Consider the following 19,468-nt stretch of genomic DNA (forward strand, 5'->3'; position numbering starts at 1 on the left):
GCTTTTCTTGCACTCTCCAGGCATTCTCATCACTGTTTCATAAATTAATTACTCTCAAGTGTCAGATTATTAAATGTTGTACATATATCAATGCTTACATAGGTTCAGGTCTCCATAAAGGTGGTTAAACAGAACGATCTGTGTTAAAAAAAAAATACATGCACCTGGCTCCTTGTCATTTAAACCTTTCTTGGTCCAGTTATTTGTATTATTAGTGGAATTATTGGAGGAAAAAAATGAAATGGAAAACAAGTGACAATCACTTGTATCCTGTCACATAAAACACCAGAGAGGAAAAAAAAAAAGAGCTGGCGGATTAAAATTCTGGAAAATCTCACGCAGTGATGTCAGGCAGATTAATCTTCTTATTTTATGGGCTATCAAAACCTGTCTCCATAAAAAAAAAAAAAAATGTCCCATGCTTGTCAACTTCTCCCTCCACGTGGGGGCGCTCTTGCTCTCCGGATGACTCGTGCACGGATCCAAATGGGGCACAGATGACAAACTCATACTTGAACTGACTTTATGTGCTAAGTCATGATAAGTTTGGAGGGCTGATCTGTGATTTCTCGCCTGATTTTGGTTGCTGTATACGCGCGTCGCGGCTGTTTTGCGCACCGGATGCGCTCCGCGCGCACTTGGAGGACCTTTATAGTCGCTGAGCGTTTTTTTCTTTTTTTATTAGCGGTCACTTTTCCCGGGGAGGGAAAGAGGAGGGTAACAAACCGAGCCTGGGCTGCTTCTTCCGTCTGTCCGGACCCGGCTGCTTGATCCAGTCTCTTTTACCGGCACGTTTTACGCATCCCGTCGGGAAAGTGAACACAACTGATCCGCTGCACAAGATCCGAGCGAACGAGTGACCGGAGAGCCTGAAAGTACGTGCTGTGCATCCTGAACACAGCCTGCGAGGATTTGCTCGAATCGCTATGGCTGATTGACCTCATTGAAGTTTTTTCGACCTTTTTTCCCCTCCCTCAAATTATCGATCGAGAGAAAAGCCCGAGACAAGTTTTTATTTATTCATTTTTTTTTTCAATCCTCACAAGATATGGCGTCTTTGTATCAGAGATTCAGCGGGAAGATCAACACAAACACGTCCTTTCCCAACCCTCCAGAGGCGAGCCACCTCCTCGGGCAGGGTGCGGAGGGGGAGAGGCCGGCGGAGAGCCGCCTTGCCGGGCTTCAGCGTCCGCACCGGAGCCGCTGCGAGGACGAGGATGTAAGAAACTCTCATCACCTTCACACGTCCGGTTACGCGACGCGTGGATAGAATCGTGTGTGTATGCATGTTTCTGTGTTTCTTGTAATCACAACGCAAACATCTATAGGCAAAAAGGGGGGAAAAAAAAACTTGTCAAACTTGTGCGTCACGGCCTCAATTGGCTGCTTCCTCTGTCAGTAAATGACGCGTCAGCCGCGTCCTCTGAACGGTGATTTACGCGCAGCGGCGCCGCCTGGTCACTCAGTAAACATCCCGACACACCGAGTCTACAACACACCGATCATCCAGTCATGATTGCTTGATTCCCACTGATTCTGCCTCCGCTATTTATCTGGAGTGTTTTTTTTTTCTTCTTTCTGCTCATTAAGTGTTTTCTGAAATCCCCACCTTGCCTGTTGAACCCAAAAGCTGTCAGGTTGCAATGTAAACAGCTCAGCGTGGCTCCCAAATTAGGTTTGTTTACCTCTCTGAATGATTTATTAGTGGAACGGCTTTTCTTTTTTACAAGTGCAAATACCTCTTGAGCCCTTTACAGTGCCGGGATTTGAATCCGTGTTTGCTCCAGCGCATAAAAGAGGGAGGCGGGTGGCGCTGTCCATGGTGCTGAAACGGGAAAGCCAAGAGGCGCATTGAGAAATACAGCGACAACGGTTTAGATTCCACAGATTATTCAACGTTATCAGAATGGCAGTGTTTAAGGTGTGAGTTTTGTCAGACATTAAACCCATGTGTCAAAAAAAAAAAAAAAAAAAAAAAAAAAAAAAAAAAAACTGGAAAGGCATTGTCAGCCAAACATACTAGTGATACCCAATAATAGTGTTTTGTCAATTCACTCAAATTTATACCAAATCTCAGACCAGGAAAAAAAAAACTTATTTCCTAATTATTTAAAGATGTTTTTTTAAAATTTATAGCAAAAAAAAAAAAAAAAAACGTTGGTTATTTATTAGCAAACAGACATGCAGGGAGTTGACTCAACACTCCCACCCAATGGAGTGTCTTCAATTATACATCACCACTTTTTAAACAGCACAGGGCAAAGATATCACAACCAACCAATCCAGCAATGCAGAATTGACCAGGTAACGAGTACAAAGTTTTGCTCATATACAGTAACGGAGTGAAAACTGAGCATTAGGGCCACTGGGGGCTGTTGGTTGTTTTTGGAATGAAACCACTCATACTTCCACATGGAGAACAATGTGCTGTAATTGAATAGAATTTAATAGAATTGCCTTTATTGTAATTTTACATGTTTATTGAAATTAGATAACCACTCCTTTTCACAGTGCAAGAGAACAAACATAACATAGATAAATCATGCGATGCAGGGAAAAGTCGCTGTGCAGTATAACAAGGACTAGTGCAATAGGTTTCACAGTTGCCTCAGAGTCTTTGGCTGATAGGTTGTGATGTGCAGAATGTGTGTGAATCTGAATGAGGGGTGGTTATATGGCTTTGGTAAAGAGACTGTTTTGAGTCTCCTTGTTTTTGTTTTATTACACTTGTGGTGCTTTTGAGATCACAACCGGTCAAACAAATGGAAGCCGGGGTGTGAGCTGTCCTTTGTGAGGTTTCATGCTCTGCTGAGGAATTTTACAATAGCGAGTACACGTACATTCTGATGGCCAAGTTGGATTGCTTTTCCAGAAGACTCAACTATAAAACTATTAAGTTCCAGGAGGATATGGACTCGGTGTCATGACACTCTGGAGGAAAACTTTTTGTTGTTAATCTACCGAGCATGTGCAGAAGATCTATTTACTACAGTCATGTATGCATGAGAAGTAGCCGTGTTTCTGCCGTCTAGAAGGAGACACGGTCTAAAAAGTTTCCTCAAAGTTGCGTTTTCAGTGGCTCCAAACACTATTGTTGTGTAAGCTGACGCCCCACACCCCACTGAAAGTTTTTCATTTTAACTTGAAAACGTTGCCAGCTGTAGATGGGGAATCAAGCTGCCAACTTCGGAATTGCAGGACAACCCACTCTGTTGAAAAATCCATATAATGATTCCTAATTGGGGATTGTCTGCTCTGAAAAGTGGAATAAGCCTTCAAATAAAACCTGAATTGTCTCCCAGAGCTGCTCCCCTGCATGTTTGAGCTGTCATGCTTCTGTGACCCCTTCATAATAATCCATTTATGGAGCGACCAAACGTGGCAGCGGCTCCCTTGGACTGAAGGCAGAGAACCGTAAAATGTTTGGCTGTTTTCTGTTGACAAACTGGTTTATATTTTTACTGACGAAAAAGCTACCGGGCGTTCATTTCTACCTTTCCCTCAGTTTTATTTCAACTACGAAACTTCAGATTGAAGAACTTTTAGTGCAGCTCCTCTGTCTGAACTTTGTTTCATCTGCATCCAGATCATGCTTTTCTGTTTTTTTGAAAAATACAGTATTTTCTGTGTGGCAGCAGCTGCACACTTGCATCTCCGGGTGTTAAAGTACAGGAGATAAAACACTGGCTGAGGTGTGCATGAATATAACATGAGCTTGATTTATTGACTGGCGGCTCCTGTCTTTGTGTTTGTTGGTGCAGAGAACTCCAACATGATCTGAAATCGATGCGAACAGTGATGCGGAGTCCATAGTCATCAAGCTGAGAGTGTGGTGGGGGGGATTCTGAGCCGAAGAGGAAGGTTGAGGGGATGTGACAGTGAAGTCTTTCGTCCTGCTGTTTACTCTGGGAGCCTCTTTCAACGAAGTTGCGTTTTCAGTGGCGCCGAGCAGCGCCGCTTCGTACGCACATAAAGTTCATCTGTAAGCCGTAGCCGTGTTGCAGCTCCAATCCAAGTCTTTCCAAGGGCTCACTTTTAATGTCAATCCAGGCTTTGGCTTGACGCCAGCGGCGTGGCCTTAATGAGTGAATCTGATGGAGGTGACATTTACATCCCACTGTGTGGATGAGAACCGGAGCCCTCTGGGATGTATGGGCTCATCCAATGACTCGGCCTCCCGCCGGCGTCGGCGCACAGCCCCGATCTGCCTCTCCTAAACTTTCTCTTTTCAGTCTGACACAGCACTTCTGTGCTGCTGTTACTACAGAAGTTCGACTTTCAATACAGTGAAAGAGCCGGAAAGAAAATCCAGTGTTTGCTACTACAAGTAGTGAAACTGTAGCTGTGGTTCTGAACAAAATGTGGACAAATTTGACGTAAACAGTACTGCCTTCATTATATAGATGAACTTGAAAAAGGGTGTTTAATACAAAAAGTGTCAATAGGCAAAATTTAAGTCATTCATTTGTCTGTATGGGTTTTAAACAGGCAGAGAACTTTGAATTGGTCTGTTTCTGCTCGGTTCTTCAGTGCCTCTGTGCTCAAAGGGACCAATAACGTCTCTGTGGGATTAAAACAGCATTATTGGCAGTTTTTGTGTTACTGTAGAAAAAGGCCTTCTGAGGGCTATAAAAAAAAAAAAAAAACAAATATTACAAATAAAGGCGAGCCACAACATAATGTAGCAAGATACTGTGAATTTAATCTGCCCATTGAGGTAAAAAATGACTCCCATGGTTTATTCAGGGTCCTATTATACACCAAAATAACCTCTATATCTGCTGATACAGTGGAAAAAGACATAAAGCATGTTCTAGGATATACTGTATATCACCTTCTTTCCCCGCTGTTCTTTATCATTAATATTTGTGTTATCATAAAACCTGAATCTGATATTGACCAGCTTATTAAAAGGGCATTTCAGGCCTCGGGTGCCTCATAATCCAAACCCAGAAAAATATCTTCTTTTGCGTGTGTGTGTTTGTAGTGCAGACAGAAATATAAAGCTAGAAGAGGGAGGAGTGTGTGTATGTGTGCGTGCATTACACAAAAACATAGCAGGAGCAGCATTTCAGAAAAGTTGTGTTTTCACTTGAAAATATTCTCGTGTAAATAGGTTCTTAGTGTGCTGTTTACTTAGTGCAGAGTGCAGGAGCAAAGCCATTAGAAAGCAAGATGAGTTAAGAGACTGTTAAAAAAAACTGTGGGACTGTGTGATGGGACCACAGGGAGCTTCCATGGTGAAAGTACGGCTCAATTTTAGCTTCTTGTCTGTTTCTGTGGGTTTGAATGCTGTTGGAGGGGATATCTGACTGAAGCTTGCATATTTCCGCAGGTCAAGGTCAAAACCTAATCTGACCATTAAACTCCTAAAATTCGTATTCAACAAATAAAAAGTACAGATAAGACTCCTGTGAAACGCACTTCAACACTTCCACATTAATCCAAACACCCAGTGCATCCGTAGATAATGCAGACGTGCAGAGTGAGCGCTTCCGAGGGGCGGAAACACGTCTGATTTAAACGTGACGAGCTGTTTAACTCGTCACATGAAGGATTTGAGACCGAGATCACTATCGAACGTATTGACAGAGAAGGATTTTCTCCCACGGTGGAGTCGGAGACAAGCTCACGCCAAACAAAAGCAATAATGACTCGTTCTAAATGCATTGTCTATTTGAGGGGGGCTAATTCCTCTTTGTGGGCTCTTCATGCTGAGAGCAAACACTGATCAGTAACTTGTTATATGACTGGAAGCACAGACCAAGATGTCTGATAGGATGATATTAGATTCCAGTTATTCTGTCAGAGTTAATTTGTAGCTGTGGTGATTATGGTCTGTGTCTGCAATCACAGGAAAAATTACTTTCAGAATGGAAACCACAGGTCCCGGAGGATAAAACTAATGTGAACATGATCGAAACAAAAAGTTCTGATTTGAAAATTCATTGAATTCGTTAAAACAAAAATCAAAACATATTCCATTCAGAATCAAATGCAATTGTGTGAAAGGCCAACAACGTTTTCCAGTGACTCGGCAGCGGTGCTCAGAGCCTCTGAAAAAGCAACTTTGTAAAAATGGCTAGAGAGGTGGAACTTTTTGAAACCCTCCCACTTCGTTTAAATGGAGGGGAAAGACAATTTTTTGAAAACTCTCTGAACCTGTTGACATGTCAACGCAGGAAAACACCTCTTTCCTGAAATGCTGCTGCTGCTGCTGGGCCCGACCACCATGGCACTACACATGTGCGAGTAGATGGACACTAACAATGAACAAAAATGACAACAGTCTCAACATGAAGCCAATTTTAATGATATTTTTTGGAGTAAAATACAGTGCAATGTAAAAAAACAAAAAAAAATCCATACTCACCCTGACAGCATGGCTTTGAGGGTAGTTTGATCGCATCAAGATAGCTTTCTTTCATGGCAGCATCACCAATTTTGGGTCTCAGAGTTGTGTTGTGTCCACTGCTCTGTTTTTTTGTATTTTTGTTTTAAACGTTCAGATTTTCCTTGATTTTTTTCCAATTTGCTTAGTGGTTTTGCGACCTGATTGGAACCTCTGGTGGACTGGTTTTGGTCTGGTTTGGCTGTCTGTGTTCCCAGCTCCCCTTAGTTCATTTATTGCCAATCTGTGTTGTGTGTTGTTGCTGTTTCTCCACATTGTCTAAATTTCAACAGGATACACAATGTGACAATAGGAGGATAAAGACTGAACATCTATGGTTGTAGTGTCTGACTCTTTTATGATGAAGACAAGTGGAGGATGACATTTTACAACACCTATTGTTAACAGCAGGATTCATTGTGAATAAACAATAGCAATTCTCTCTTCTCGTTGAATAGAAATGCACAAAAGGGGCTTAAATTGAGGTTCAACTTAACTTTGAACTGCTGTTGTGAAGGACGATGAAAAATAGGGATTTTAAATGAGTGTACCAAAAAAAAAAAAAAAAAGGATTCCGAGCTGTGCTGAAGACATCCAACCACCCATTCCTTTTTCGCATTTGTGGTTCTTTCCAGGCTTTAGTTCTGCTGCAGGAGGCAGAAAGTGCCGTTCTCGACTGCGGTTAATTGAATGAGGAGAAAACCTCACATAAGCAGCTTAGGCCGAGTGGAAGCCAGGTGAACGCGTGTTTGTCTTCTTTTCCCTCTGAAATGGTCTTAATTAGCTCGGAATAATGAACTGCTCCTTCGCCTAATTCAGTCTAATCACAGCAGCGGCGTTTTGCCGGAGTTTTGCCTTATTTCGTGTTGATTGGTAAATAGTGAGTGATCAATGACGGCAGCGGAAGGATGGAGTCATCAGCCTGCGGATTCGATTGAGGCTGGCGTCTGGAGATCTGTGACTGGGAGTGCTTCGAAGTGTTTTGGAGATTACTTCAGCATCTAAGAGAAAGGGAAAAGGAGCGATGGAACAAACCGTCTGGGCTAATGAGAGAACAGCGGTTCTAATCGTACCCTCTCGTCGAGTTACGTTTTCCTGATTGCTGCCGGAGCCGAAACGTCTCGGCGACGAGCCCCCTTTTGACCCCCAGCTCTGATTTCTCACCCAGCTAATTTCTCCTTCATCGACAAATCCTCCGACGCCTCATGTTGATCAAACACGACACACTCGCATGTGCACCATTTTCCCCGGTGATGAATTATGCAGCCAGCGGGGTTTAAAACGGCGGTATGGTTTATTTATCATGGGGAAGCTCTCGCTAATCAAATCATGTGGAGGCTGTATGTGGCTGCACCGGCAACCCGGTTCCGGGACCAATCAGGCTCAGGCTCCAGAGGTCACGTGAGCGGGCAGAAGTGGGTTTTAATGTGGAAAAGTTGTCGTATATAAATGAGGCGCCCGCCTGTGCATGTATCTATAATATATAGGAAAGCACGAAAACAGCTGGAAGGATCGCACGAAAAAGGCAGAAACGTGTGGAACCCCCCTCCGGGAACCAAAACGGGTCAAAAAACACCTGCTATTACACCGGATTTCCTTTTTAAATCTCCAAGTGTGATTAAAAATGCACATAGGGAGGCCAACAGCATGAGATAATCCCCACTGAGGGGATTTGCAGGGCAGGATCAAACGTGTCCTGACTGAACTTCAAGGCTGCCAAAAATAAAGAGAGTTTTTATTAGGGATGCACCAAATGCCACGTTTTAAACTACAAGTTTTGACCTTTAGACGCTTGCCGACACTGAGTACCGATATGAATGAATGCTATTAAGCCTAATTCATGCTCCATATGCGATGCCATGCACACTCCGGTTTGCTGTTGATGAGTGTATCAGTCACACCTGCTGCTGACACTGCAGATACTCACCGAGTTATATCGAAAATCTGTGACTAGGAGGAGAATTCTGTGCAGCTTGGACCCCACGCCGATCGATATCGGTGCATGGTTAGCTTGTATAAAGGCTGAGCAACATTTCTGCTCTTTCTCTTATCAGGTAAACTCGATAATTGTCCTTTCTAGAAATGTGGAAACCGCTGTTCTGTCGACAAAAGGAAAGGGTTTAAAAAAAAAAAAAAAAAAAAGGTGCCATTCATCAGCGCCAAGGTGGCGTCGAGTGTCTCACTGTTGACGTGTGCAACTCTCCAACCGGTGCTGCATCCCTCTTCGTGTCGCCGCTGCTCGTCTGGCAGCAAGCTGACGATAACAGATGGTGGGCATTAATAACTTCATCTCGGCGTAAAATGAATTCATATCCGGCCTCTTCCCTCTGTGGGGAGGAGGTATGCAACAGGGAAGGAGGACGGAGGGGAAAAAAGCAGAACTCTCCCTCCCTCTTTCTCCATCCATCTCTCTGACACGTGCACATAGCTGCACGCACAAACAAACGAGCGCCAGCCTTAAGAGCTGCACTGTGTTTCACTTTTATGGGTCAGAAAACAGGAGTGCTGATTTAGTCATTATTTATGACCGGATGCAGTATTTCTAAGATTAGGGAGGAAGCGGCGGCGATGTGGAGCCGTCGTCGGGCAAACAACACGCAGATGATTTACATAAGGGTGACGCTGGTGTCAAGTTTCATCTTCAACAAATGACTTCTCTGTCGTCGGAGACTCTCATTTGCCAGAAAAGATGCTCGAGTGACAGTATGAGTTTGCAAAGTCTAAATTTATCCATGCATGTTTTTTTCCTGCAGGTGTGTGTGAATGGAGATGTGTTTGGCTTAAAGGTAAAATATCAACTTGTTTTGGAAGTTGGCCAGTGTGTCCGTCCGAGATTTGAATATAAATCTTGAACTTAAATCGGTATAATCTGAAATAATCACTGAAATGATGATAACATAATCAAGATAAATACATAAACAGTGCTGATGCCATTCCAAAAACTGTTTTTTAATGTGCTGTTGGTGTTTTGTGAAATGATTCAACCTTTCACTTTCACTTGCAATACCAGTTTGTACCACAAGATGGTGTCTTGGGTCACTGACAGGAATGGCAGGAGGCGGCCAGTGGCTGAAGCACTTGGTCACTACATAGTGTTGCAGAAGGCTTGATGTATTCAGAATTTTATTTGGATAAGTTTAGGCTTTATTGAAAGAAAAAAATTGTTCAAGAGGAAATGAGATTTTTAAAAATCAGATTTTTCATTTATGTGACACATCAACGACCAGTGCATCAATAAGTCTCCTTGTGCAGCAAGGCAAGCAAAAATAGGTTGAAGACACCTCATAATACACTGTTTAACATGTAGTTTCTGTGTTCTGATATAGAACATGGAGTTTCTTTCCTCAGAGGAGGAACTCTTTGGGTTTACACACTGTCTCGGGGTGTTTTAGTGGTCTGGTGTCTCTTCTGCCAGCGCGGTTCAAACTTCATTCACCAGTTTTTCACCACAAAAGATCCACGATGATGCACTTTTCATGTAGACGCCAAAACTGAGTGATGTTTTAAACATTCTGACTCTACTATTTATAAAGTAATCACTGTTTTGCAGCATTGGTTTGGCCTGTTAGAAAGTCAAAGCATCAGCCTGGGGATGCAACTCCCAGGCAAAAGAAAGTCCACACAGTGGCGCCGAAGTGATTTAACACCACCACCCAGTGAACCACGGAGGCCTGAACCCCTTCAAACTTAATGAATGGCTTCAAGTCTGACACATAATACTCCTGTAAGTTCCAACATATTGCAGTAAATCAAAGTTAACTGTCAAATATATTGAGCTCCAGGGAAGCGGCAAAGGCGTCCTGCAGGTTATTTAATTGTGGTGGTCTTTAAGGTCCATTGAAATCCTAATTTAAGTGCTCATATGTCAATATCTCTGAGCGTTTGTGATGATAAATCATGAGCTGAAGTGCCGGGGCTCGGCCACTAGAGGCTGTCCTCCTCCTGTCTCAGAGCGAAGTGTGTCACTTCTGAAGCCGGGTCTGAGGGACCGGAGGGGCCGCCGCACAGAGCCAGGTTAAATCAATGATACAGAGGATGAGGGATGATGAAAGGAAGGAGCAGAGACGGGGAGGAAGGGACGGCGGCGGACGAGACGGGACGCAGCGCTCTGCCTTAAAGGCAGCGGAGAGACGGAGACTCTTGATCAGAACCAGGGCCGGATAATTGAAAAGCACATTATGTGATAAAAGATGAATGGTGCTTCTGAAAGACAATAAAAGGAAGGATGTGACCCTGCCGGTCGCTGTGGAGAGGATCAGAGCAGAGGTCTGCTGTGTACGGCTGGACTGTCTGATCACTGGTTAAGTGCTTTACTCTGCAAACGCTACATTTACGCATTCAGTAAGTGCTTTTTTTTTTTGTTTTGAATAATCCTAATATATACCTATAATGCACTACGTTTGCAGTCAAATGCCAGGAAATTATTACAATTATTTTAATAACATGAGGCAGGTTAAAGAGCTTCTCTTCTTTCATATTTTGAAACGGGTGAAGCATCTTCCTCCTACTTGAAACAATCACTTCACTCTTTAATGTATCTCAGCAGCACGATGCTGCTTGACTCTGCAAAACCCAACAAAAGCGAAGCCATATTAATGTAATAATTCATGGATGAAAATACTCCAAACTTGTTCTGATCATGTTAATGTTTCAGGATCCACAGACAGTGGAAATGTGTTCAGAGAGACGAGCTCATGTCACATCCAGCTTTAGAGACAGAAGCACAAAAACTCCGCGGATGATGAGAGACGAAGAAGAAGAAGAGAATCAAGTGAAACCGTGTCTGGGGTCTTTAATGACTTTTCACCTGTGTGTGGATCAGTGTCAGTCTGTGAGGATTACTCCTCAGATGTGGGTTGCTGAAACGTATTCAGAGGAATAAATTCTTAGAAATCAGTATTGGACTGGATGAGGGGCTGGTTTCACAGCTGCCTGATGGAAAACGTCAATTGTTTGATATGAAAAAGAATATTTTTTTATTGGAAAAACAAAAAAAAAAAATAATACAAAATACTAAGTGGTTTTGTTTTCTCATTAAAAAAACAAGGTTAGAAAGAAAATCACTGACTGAGTTTGTACTAATGATATTTATTAAAAGTAACAGTTTAGACAACTAAATATGCCTTCTGGGTATTTTTTTTTTTTTTTTTTTGTAGGTTTTCAGGCCAGGCAGACAATTAAATCTGAAGGAACATGTTAGAAATAGTTCTTGTGCTCATGCTCAGTAAATGGACAATAAAAACAATGTTTTCCTCCAGAGTGTCTTGGGTTTTCTGCATCAAGCATTTTCTTATTAACGGCTCGTCCAGCACAAACTGTTTTGCTGACATGTGCTCGTTACTTTGGAAGTAAAAACTAAAGTCAGTCTCAGCAGCCGTCCATCAGATCCGCCCCTCGCCTGCTGCTTTTATCCCAAATGGCTCCCCAGCAGTGAGAAAGCCATAAAAAAAACCACCCAAACACCAAACTATATACAGCATAAATAAGTAATTACATAAATGATAAGCACTCGTAAATACGATTAAGACACTGAAACCAGTAAAAGGGGACAATAAAGGGACATTAAAAGTAAGTCCATAAAGGTGATTTAAAGGAAGCTGGTGGATCTGTTGGCCCAGAATCAGGAAGGTCGCTCCAAAGTCGCGGGACTCAGGATCGCCTTGAATATTCCGCTTTAAGCTTCCTGCAAATGAAAGTCAAGACGTTCATCCTGACCACATTCCAAACGGATACAAGTAGAAATGACTCCACAAGGAGGAAAAATTAACCTATTTAATTCTCTAGCAGTAAAACTCCAGCTATTTGCTGATTTGAACCACTTTAAACTCAAGTTGAAACCATTCTTTAAGAGGAATTAGTCATGCAATCATGAATAATTTGGCGCTTCTTATTTTATCGTGTTAATTAGCAGCGAGAGTGAAAGGGAAGGTTTGCAGGCAGTCGGAGTGAGAGCTGCTGCGGTGCTCAGGCCTTCTCGGTTTGAGGCGAGGGTGAAATGCTTCATATGTGTCTGATGAAAGCATGATTCCAGCAGACACTCCGCAGAGGGCAGACTTTCCTTGCTCGCTGTAATTTCTGGTGGCAGACCTACAGGCTTCCGCATCAGCTCACTTTCCTTCCTCTTGTCTCTTCCAAACTTTGCTTTTCCGGTCGGAGCTCGTCTTGCCAGGTTTTTCTTCTGCCTTTTAACCGCAGAAATCTCAGAGGGCGCTCCGACACGTCTGATGTGGGAACGCTCACGTGGTTCAGAGGTGGGCCCGGGAATAGGAAGTGGCACCGCCTCTCTTCTGATTGCCGGGCGGCTCTGAGAGGAACATGGCAGGCCCGCGGCCGCCGGCCGCGATCGCAGACGAGCGCGGTCGTGCATTATTGATGTGGGAAGAAACTAAATGTTGAGCTCATGCAGACAGGAAAGGATTTTAACTGTCACTGCTGAGCGTCTGAGAGGAGGGAAACCGGATGCTCTACGAGATTCATCCATGTGATCGTTGCCTGGTGTTGTAGTTTTGAGCTCTTGTGCTCTGCAGCAATAACACCACCGATTGGAGAGGTTTGTATTATTTCCTTTTGTGGGATTCGCTCAATTAGAATGTAGCTGCTTGTGAAGAACCATTTCCAGTTGTTAAAGTTCTGTAAGTGCAGTTTCAGCTCTTTTCCATTAAAAACCTGGTACATAATGTAGTGAGGTGTTCAAAAACCAATTTCTTCCATTTGAAGCATTTTGCAGCTTTAAGTGCCTTTTTTTTTTTTCTTTTTTTCTTTCTTTTTACAAACTCCAACTCACTATATTGCTTTCATGCAAATGCTCCTCTGAAACTAAGGTAGCACAGTTGTATCCTGGGGAGGATTGAACCTTGTTCCAGTCCGGTTTTGGCCCATGGCCACATGTTTAACACCCTTCCTTTAATCACGAGGCAGAGACACATTTTATATCCCTCTGAGGTTAAAAAAAAAAAAAAACAGAACCTGGAAGGATACACAGACCGAAAGAAAGTCCATCCCTCTGGTCTCTCTCAGCAAATTGCACCTGCATATATATTGCAAAAAAAAAAATCAAGTATCACTGTGAAATTTCTATCTCTGGGTTTATTTATTTATTGATCTGGTGTGCAGCGATAAGCAAGATTACAGCTTTCAGTCTACTAACCCTCGTAATTTGTATTTCCAGCAGCAATATTACTGTCCTCCACCTTTCACCTCCTTCCGTTTTCTCCCATTTTCACTCTGGTAAACATTCAAATCGGACTAATGACGACGCACACGGTGATTTTCAAGCTGAAATTTATTTTTTTACTGTGAGTGAGAACATGAAATAACAGTCAACGCCTCAAGGCTGAGTGTTGCTCGGGCCCAGAAGTAAAACCTCCACCGCTCGATCAGACGCTTCCCCCCCTCCGCCCGCTGAGGCGACGCTGAGCTGCAGAGATTAAACTCATACATGCAGTCTTCGTTAACACATTTATTTCTTCACTAACCTGATCCTGTCTTCGTTTATAGATGTTTGCCCTTTTCCTCGGTCGCCTTTACAAACTGCAATTGCTTTTTCTTTCTCCTCCTCCAACCTGAATAGACCGAGTCCCCCCCACCTCCCACTGATCTATTTCCTTTTGTCCACTTCCCATCGCTCGCCTTTCCTGACCCGGCGTCCCGTCGAATGGCGTCGGCCAACTCGAGCGTAACATTACACGAGCCGCACCGCCTGGCGTCCGCAGCCCGAGTCGCATCGACTCCGACGTCTGTGTTTTCAGCCTTGTTATGCCGGGTGAGGTGAAAGCGGAGCTGCTTTAGCGGTTTGCCTCCAGCTATGTTTGTACTCGGCTTGAACTGGGAGGTTTCACTCCGTTTGAGGTGTGTTTTTTTTATTTTATTTAGTAGCCTCTTTCAGGAGAGCATCGTTACCTCGAGTGATTACACTCCACATCCTTAAAGCTGACTGACGGAAAACATTCGCTCAGCGCCGGCGTGAGGAATTGTGCGTCGAGAGTGAGGCGGTGAAGTTTCCAACGCCCAATTAATTTTCCCTTTTCTTTCACGGTTAAAGAGAAGGATTCACTCAGATAACCTTGTACATTAAGCAAGAGCATGTTCACTCCAGATAAATAAACAGCCTTTTCTTGTCAAATCTGTTAGAAACTGTGAATTTAGAAGCAGATATTCTAATCCAGGGCTTTTTTAAACTGTGTGATTATGACCTTAAACCTGCAGAACTTGAAACACACGGCGTAATACCTTTTGTTTTTAGTGTTGCAGAAATGGAGAAAGGCCTTTCCTTGGTCTTGGTCTTGACTTGCGAGCAGCACCGTAAAGGTCTTGGCCTTGGACGCTCTGGTTTTAGTTTTGATTCGGCCTTGGCCCCACAAGGTCTTGGTCTTATTTTAGATCCTCTGGTCTTGATTTTGCCTTGGGAAGCTTTGTTAGTCTTGACTGTCAGTGACCGGGCTTCATGCTTTTCTCAATATGAAATACACAACTATACGATTCTCGTGTTCAGTGTCCATATGAAATACCTGTTCTTTATATATAATTGTCGCATTAATTGAGTACAATTGATACTTTCACCCTAGGAAAATGAATCCCCTTGACCACACATATTTTGATTTAAACATAGAAACCTTTATGTTATGAATTGGTATGAATATAGAAATAATTACAAGCCTGCAGATGCTCCCCACACTTATGAAATCTATGATTAGTGCTTTTAAATGAAGCATAACTAATCACTTTGAAGCGTTTTGTATCAGGAAGGAGCAGTAACTCTTAAAGATGTAGGTTATATCATCTGCATACACTTGGAGAAATGGTGTTGTTTGTGCAGAATTTCAATGCACAAGTGGTAAAACATGTATTTATTTTCTTGAAAAGCATATTTTTAGTCCTGAATATAATTTATTTGCAATGGAGGTTTGATAAAAGTACTAAATTGACATTATTTAATTACAAGTCGGAACAGGTTGGAAAACCACAGGCTTGAAAGAACAAAAAGAAAAAAAAAACTTTACCCTATCTTTAAAAGTAAAGAAATCCAGCCAGCACAGACAATTAGATTTATTTCCTCTGGAATCTAACAGTGATTATGTGTTTAACATCATCATGTCTGGCACTGAACTAAATGTTACTACTCTGTGTGAGACGGTGTGAGTTTAGAGTTAATTTAGGGTTCAGTGAGGTTTGATATTATAGAATCTTTAATCACACAATAATACAATGTTCTCACTGGAACACACGATGATTTTGACCTCATTAATCCTAAGTATTTCAATGTTTTTCCGTCATATTTTAATTGCAAATGTATAACCTGACGTGACTGAAAACCATCATAATCAGTGTCACTTATTTATTATCACAGTAGACTCCATTTCCACAGAAGTGAGATGTTGTTTTTTTTTCCTTTACTTGTAGCCTCACTGCTCAGCATGTATTTTTAAAGAAAGAATATAAAAGTCATCAATATCAATCCAGAGGAGAACAGACAGCAAACAACAACCAGAAGCAGAAAGCAACAAACATCAGTGCAGTCATTACAGAATATGCTGGTGCAGCAGTCCCTGAGGCAGGTACGCCACACACACACACACACACACACACACACACCCAACTGGCAGATCTGCTAGTAGGATGAACGAGGCAGCCTGTCTGAGAGGGAGAACTTCTCCTCATGCCTTTATACACAGATTAGAGCGCAGGACTGTCTGTGGTTTGTCCTGAAGCAGCTTTTTCTTCCTTTACTTCAGTGTTTGTGGCTCCTGATCCTCCTCGTCTATGGATGTCTCTCCTAATTCAACAAGTCAGCATCAAAATCCCAGACACAATGGCTTAAAGCTGTGTGTTACAATGGAGCAGAGGTACAACAAAAAAACGTAGTGGTGTAAACGTTGCCTTAGTTTAACTTTTCATACCTCGCCATGTGATTCTAGCCATGCCGTTCACCCAACATAAGCAGCTTCGTTTTAACACAAAATGACATCTGATTCACCTTTAATTAGTTCCGCTGGGCGTTAATCATCTCCTATTAGCTTGCACATATTGTATCAGTATTTTGGAGTGTGAGTAATTTTCCTGCGACGCCATGAAGCAGAAGGTACACGCCATCAACCATTTCAAGGCTGCTGCAAACAAACAGCAACTTTGTTTCACATTCATCCCAGTCATAGATCAAGCACTTTTATGGCTTCTTATCAAAAATGGATTTTTTTTCTTTTTCTTTTTTTTTTTTTTCTTCCTGAGATGTTTCATCTTGTGGCTGCCGGCTGCCTTTGAACAGCTATTAATATAACAACTTGATGATGAGCTCCCGGCCTCTCTCACAGGAGTGATCTGTTCCTCGCCGTCAGGCGCTGAACTCATGTCGCCTCGTGCTCGAGGCATGAGGGACGGCGAGGGCGCGCGCTGTGACTCACACTCGCTAACAAATAACCTCACCGACTTCTTTTTTTTTTGTGTGTGTGTGTGTGTGTGTGTGTGTGTGTGTGTGTGTGTGCGTGTTTGTTTTGAATCCATACAGCCATTACAAGACATTTTGAAGCCGTGACTCGGCCCGCAGTAAATGCACCTGTGAAGAATTGCTCTCAGATATGAACCGAAGGGAGCAGGAAAAAAAAAAAAAAGAAAAAATAACATGTTTTTTTTCCTCCCCACGCTAGAATATTGCTTTTCTGTGGCTGCGGAGATGTATGTGGTAACAGTGGCATTGAAAAATACACACCAAAAAAAAGACTGCCTCTATTCGAACAATAGAAATAGAAAATAATTTGATGGGATCGTCGACTGTATTGTGAAATGAGTTCATTTTCCAGAAGGGCTTTTGGATGCTCGAGCAAAAGATGCGCCTGTGATATGCAGTCTGTATGAGCAGAGCAACACGGGAATGAATGCATTTTAAAGGAGGACGCTATAAAAATGTTGATTCGAACGCAGAAACCTTGGCAGCTTTCCACCGTAACGTCTTCCAGACACCATCTGGCTCATATTTACCTTTTATGTGTAATATTAAGTCGATCGACAATTCGGTAGAAACGGTAATTGAAATAAAACAATAGGTTCAACATTAAAGGAAGCAGTGGATTTGAAATTTTAATCAGAGTGCACATTCTCAAAGATCAACGGTGCCAACTGGTGGCCTGGCATGCTCACTACATCTTTTAAAGCATTTGTGCTGTTTCTATGCGAACAGACGCCGTTTTCAAACTGTTGCAGTGTAACCACAAAGCCTTTCTGAAACAAAAAAAACGAAAATACATTTTCACTTGTAACTTCACGTTTAAAGGGTCTGAAGTGTTGTTTCCATAACTGTGTGAACGAAAATTACTAAAATGTTTAATATACGTTAAACACTTAAGTTTTTTTTTCACTCTGTCTGAAATGTAAGCTTGCTGTTGCATATATTTGTTAATCATCTTTGAACCCAACAAGGATTAAATTAAAAAAAAAAAGTGAAAGTTCCAGAAACACTATTAAACTATGTGGATTCAGCCTCTGGCAGTCTTTATAGTCATCTATAATAGGACCCCTAAAAAAAAGCCTCTGAGAAACATTTCTGTTTATTGGCCTCCTACGATAATAAAATGTAATTTCTGCTTTTGTTGGCCTTCCTGGAACTTTTTTTTTTTTTCTTGTGTAAAAGCTTGTTTTCACAACACTGTCCTTGTGTGTGTATTATTAGTGTTCAGGCTTACAAAAGTGTGCACGAACGCTCGTCACAATGCTTGTTAGCAGCCAGGTCTCACACACTGAATGTCAGAGCGTCCTTGATTGCACAACCAAGGAGAGAAAAAGTCACTTGGAAGAAAGGTCCCCTCTGGAAACTTTATTGCCAGTAAACATCAACAGAATAATGACAGTAAACTAGGCGAAAAGTTTGGTTTGTTTTTTTTTTGTCATGTTCAAACCCAGTTTTGCCTGCAAGGTTAAAAACACCAATCAAAATAATATGAAATAGTGTATTTGTATTGATTTCTTGCAGTTATGTAAAAGTTTTCCCATGCGGTGATCATGCCAGATGAGCAACATTATGAAAGAAATAAAAAGCGCTAAGGGGGCAGTGCTCTGAAAAGGTCAGATTAGTGGCCTGACATTACATTCAAATCCTTCACCTTCGAGGATTCAAGCCAAATGAGACGGTTATTAGCAGGCGGCAGCATCCGGTCTGCACGGCACCGCGGGCGTCGCGGGGGGGGGATGAGGATTTGGAAATGAGCTCTGTGCGGCCCGGGTCTGCAGGATCATTACGCTGCTGACGCTCCTGTGTGACGGGCGCACAATCCGCAAACCGACACACTGCGTGAAGCCGCGTACCGGTGGAGGCAGTGATCGCATGCTCTCCTTCGCAGAAGCTTTCGGTTTTTCACTCGAGAACTGTGGCTCTCTCAGCGCTCTGAGTACAGATGAGACAATCGGGCTGCTCTGAGTGCTGCAGTGCTGCTCTCACATCGGCAGCATGACTGAACTGAGGGTTTTTTTTTTTTTTTTTTTTGTATCAGCGTGAAAGCTAAAACACACCAATACCTCTTCCCTCTCCCAGTGGATGTTTCTCCCTGAGGGCCGCCAAGCTGAGCGCTCGCTGGACCGTTTCAGAAGTGTCACTTTCCCGTGGTTTCACAGTCATTTTCCTTCCTCTTCCCGTCTGTGTTCGTCCCCCTCTCTCATCCCGTCCTCTTCCCTCGCCCTCGCTAAGCCCCGGTCTTTATTTCCTCTCGCTCTCTTGTCAAACAGACAGGTAGCGGCCTCCCCCGGCGCTCCCCTCTGCGCGGTGGTTTGTCTTTTTGGCTCCGTCTGATCCATTAGTAATCCATTTCGAGGGCTGTCAGCCGTACAGGAGAAGCAGAATGCGGCGTGCTCGGTTTATCTGTCACCGTACAACCGGCGAAGGCCTCGGACCGGGATGCAGCGGCGGTCGGACCAAGTCTGAATTAAACACACTGCTGATAAATACTGTAACGTGCTGCACGTCAGTATGAAGAAGACAGAGAGGAAGCTTCTGTCGGTGGGAAAAAAAAAGAGCTGCTCACACTTTCTCAGTTGAATCCTCTTCCTCTTTTTTTTTTCCCGTATTAGCTTTTGTTTCGTGGATTTCTCTTTGAT

At 42.9% G+C, this 19,468-nt stretch overlaps 1 protein-coding gene across 1 annotated transcript in view; it reads left to right on the top strand.

The window, feature by feature from the left end:
• Positions 1-1,015: 1,015 nt before the first annotated feature.
• Positions 1,016-19,468, top strand: part of LOC115394511 (dipeptidyl aminopeptidase-like protein 6) — a 191,574-nt gene continuing 173,121 nt past the window's right edge. The window contains exon 1 of the mRNA XM_030099837.1: positions 1,016-1,219. Coding sequence (XP_029955697.1) covers positions 1,049-1,219 — 171 coding nt within the window. The 5' untranslated portion in view covers positions 1,016-1,048. The remainder of the gene's footprint in view (positions 1,220-19,468) is intronic.

The sequence above is a fragment of the Salarias fasciatus genome, chromosome 9, assembly GCF_902148845.1.
Source record: "Salarias fasciatus chromosome 9, fSalaFa1.1, whole genome shotgun sequence".
Taxonomy (NCBI): domain Eukaryota; kingdom Metazoa; phylum Chordata; class Actinopteri; order Blenniiformes; family Blenniidae; genus Salarias; species Salarias fasciatus.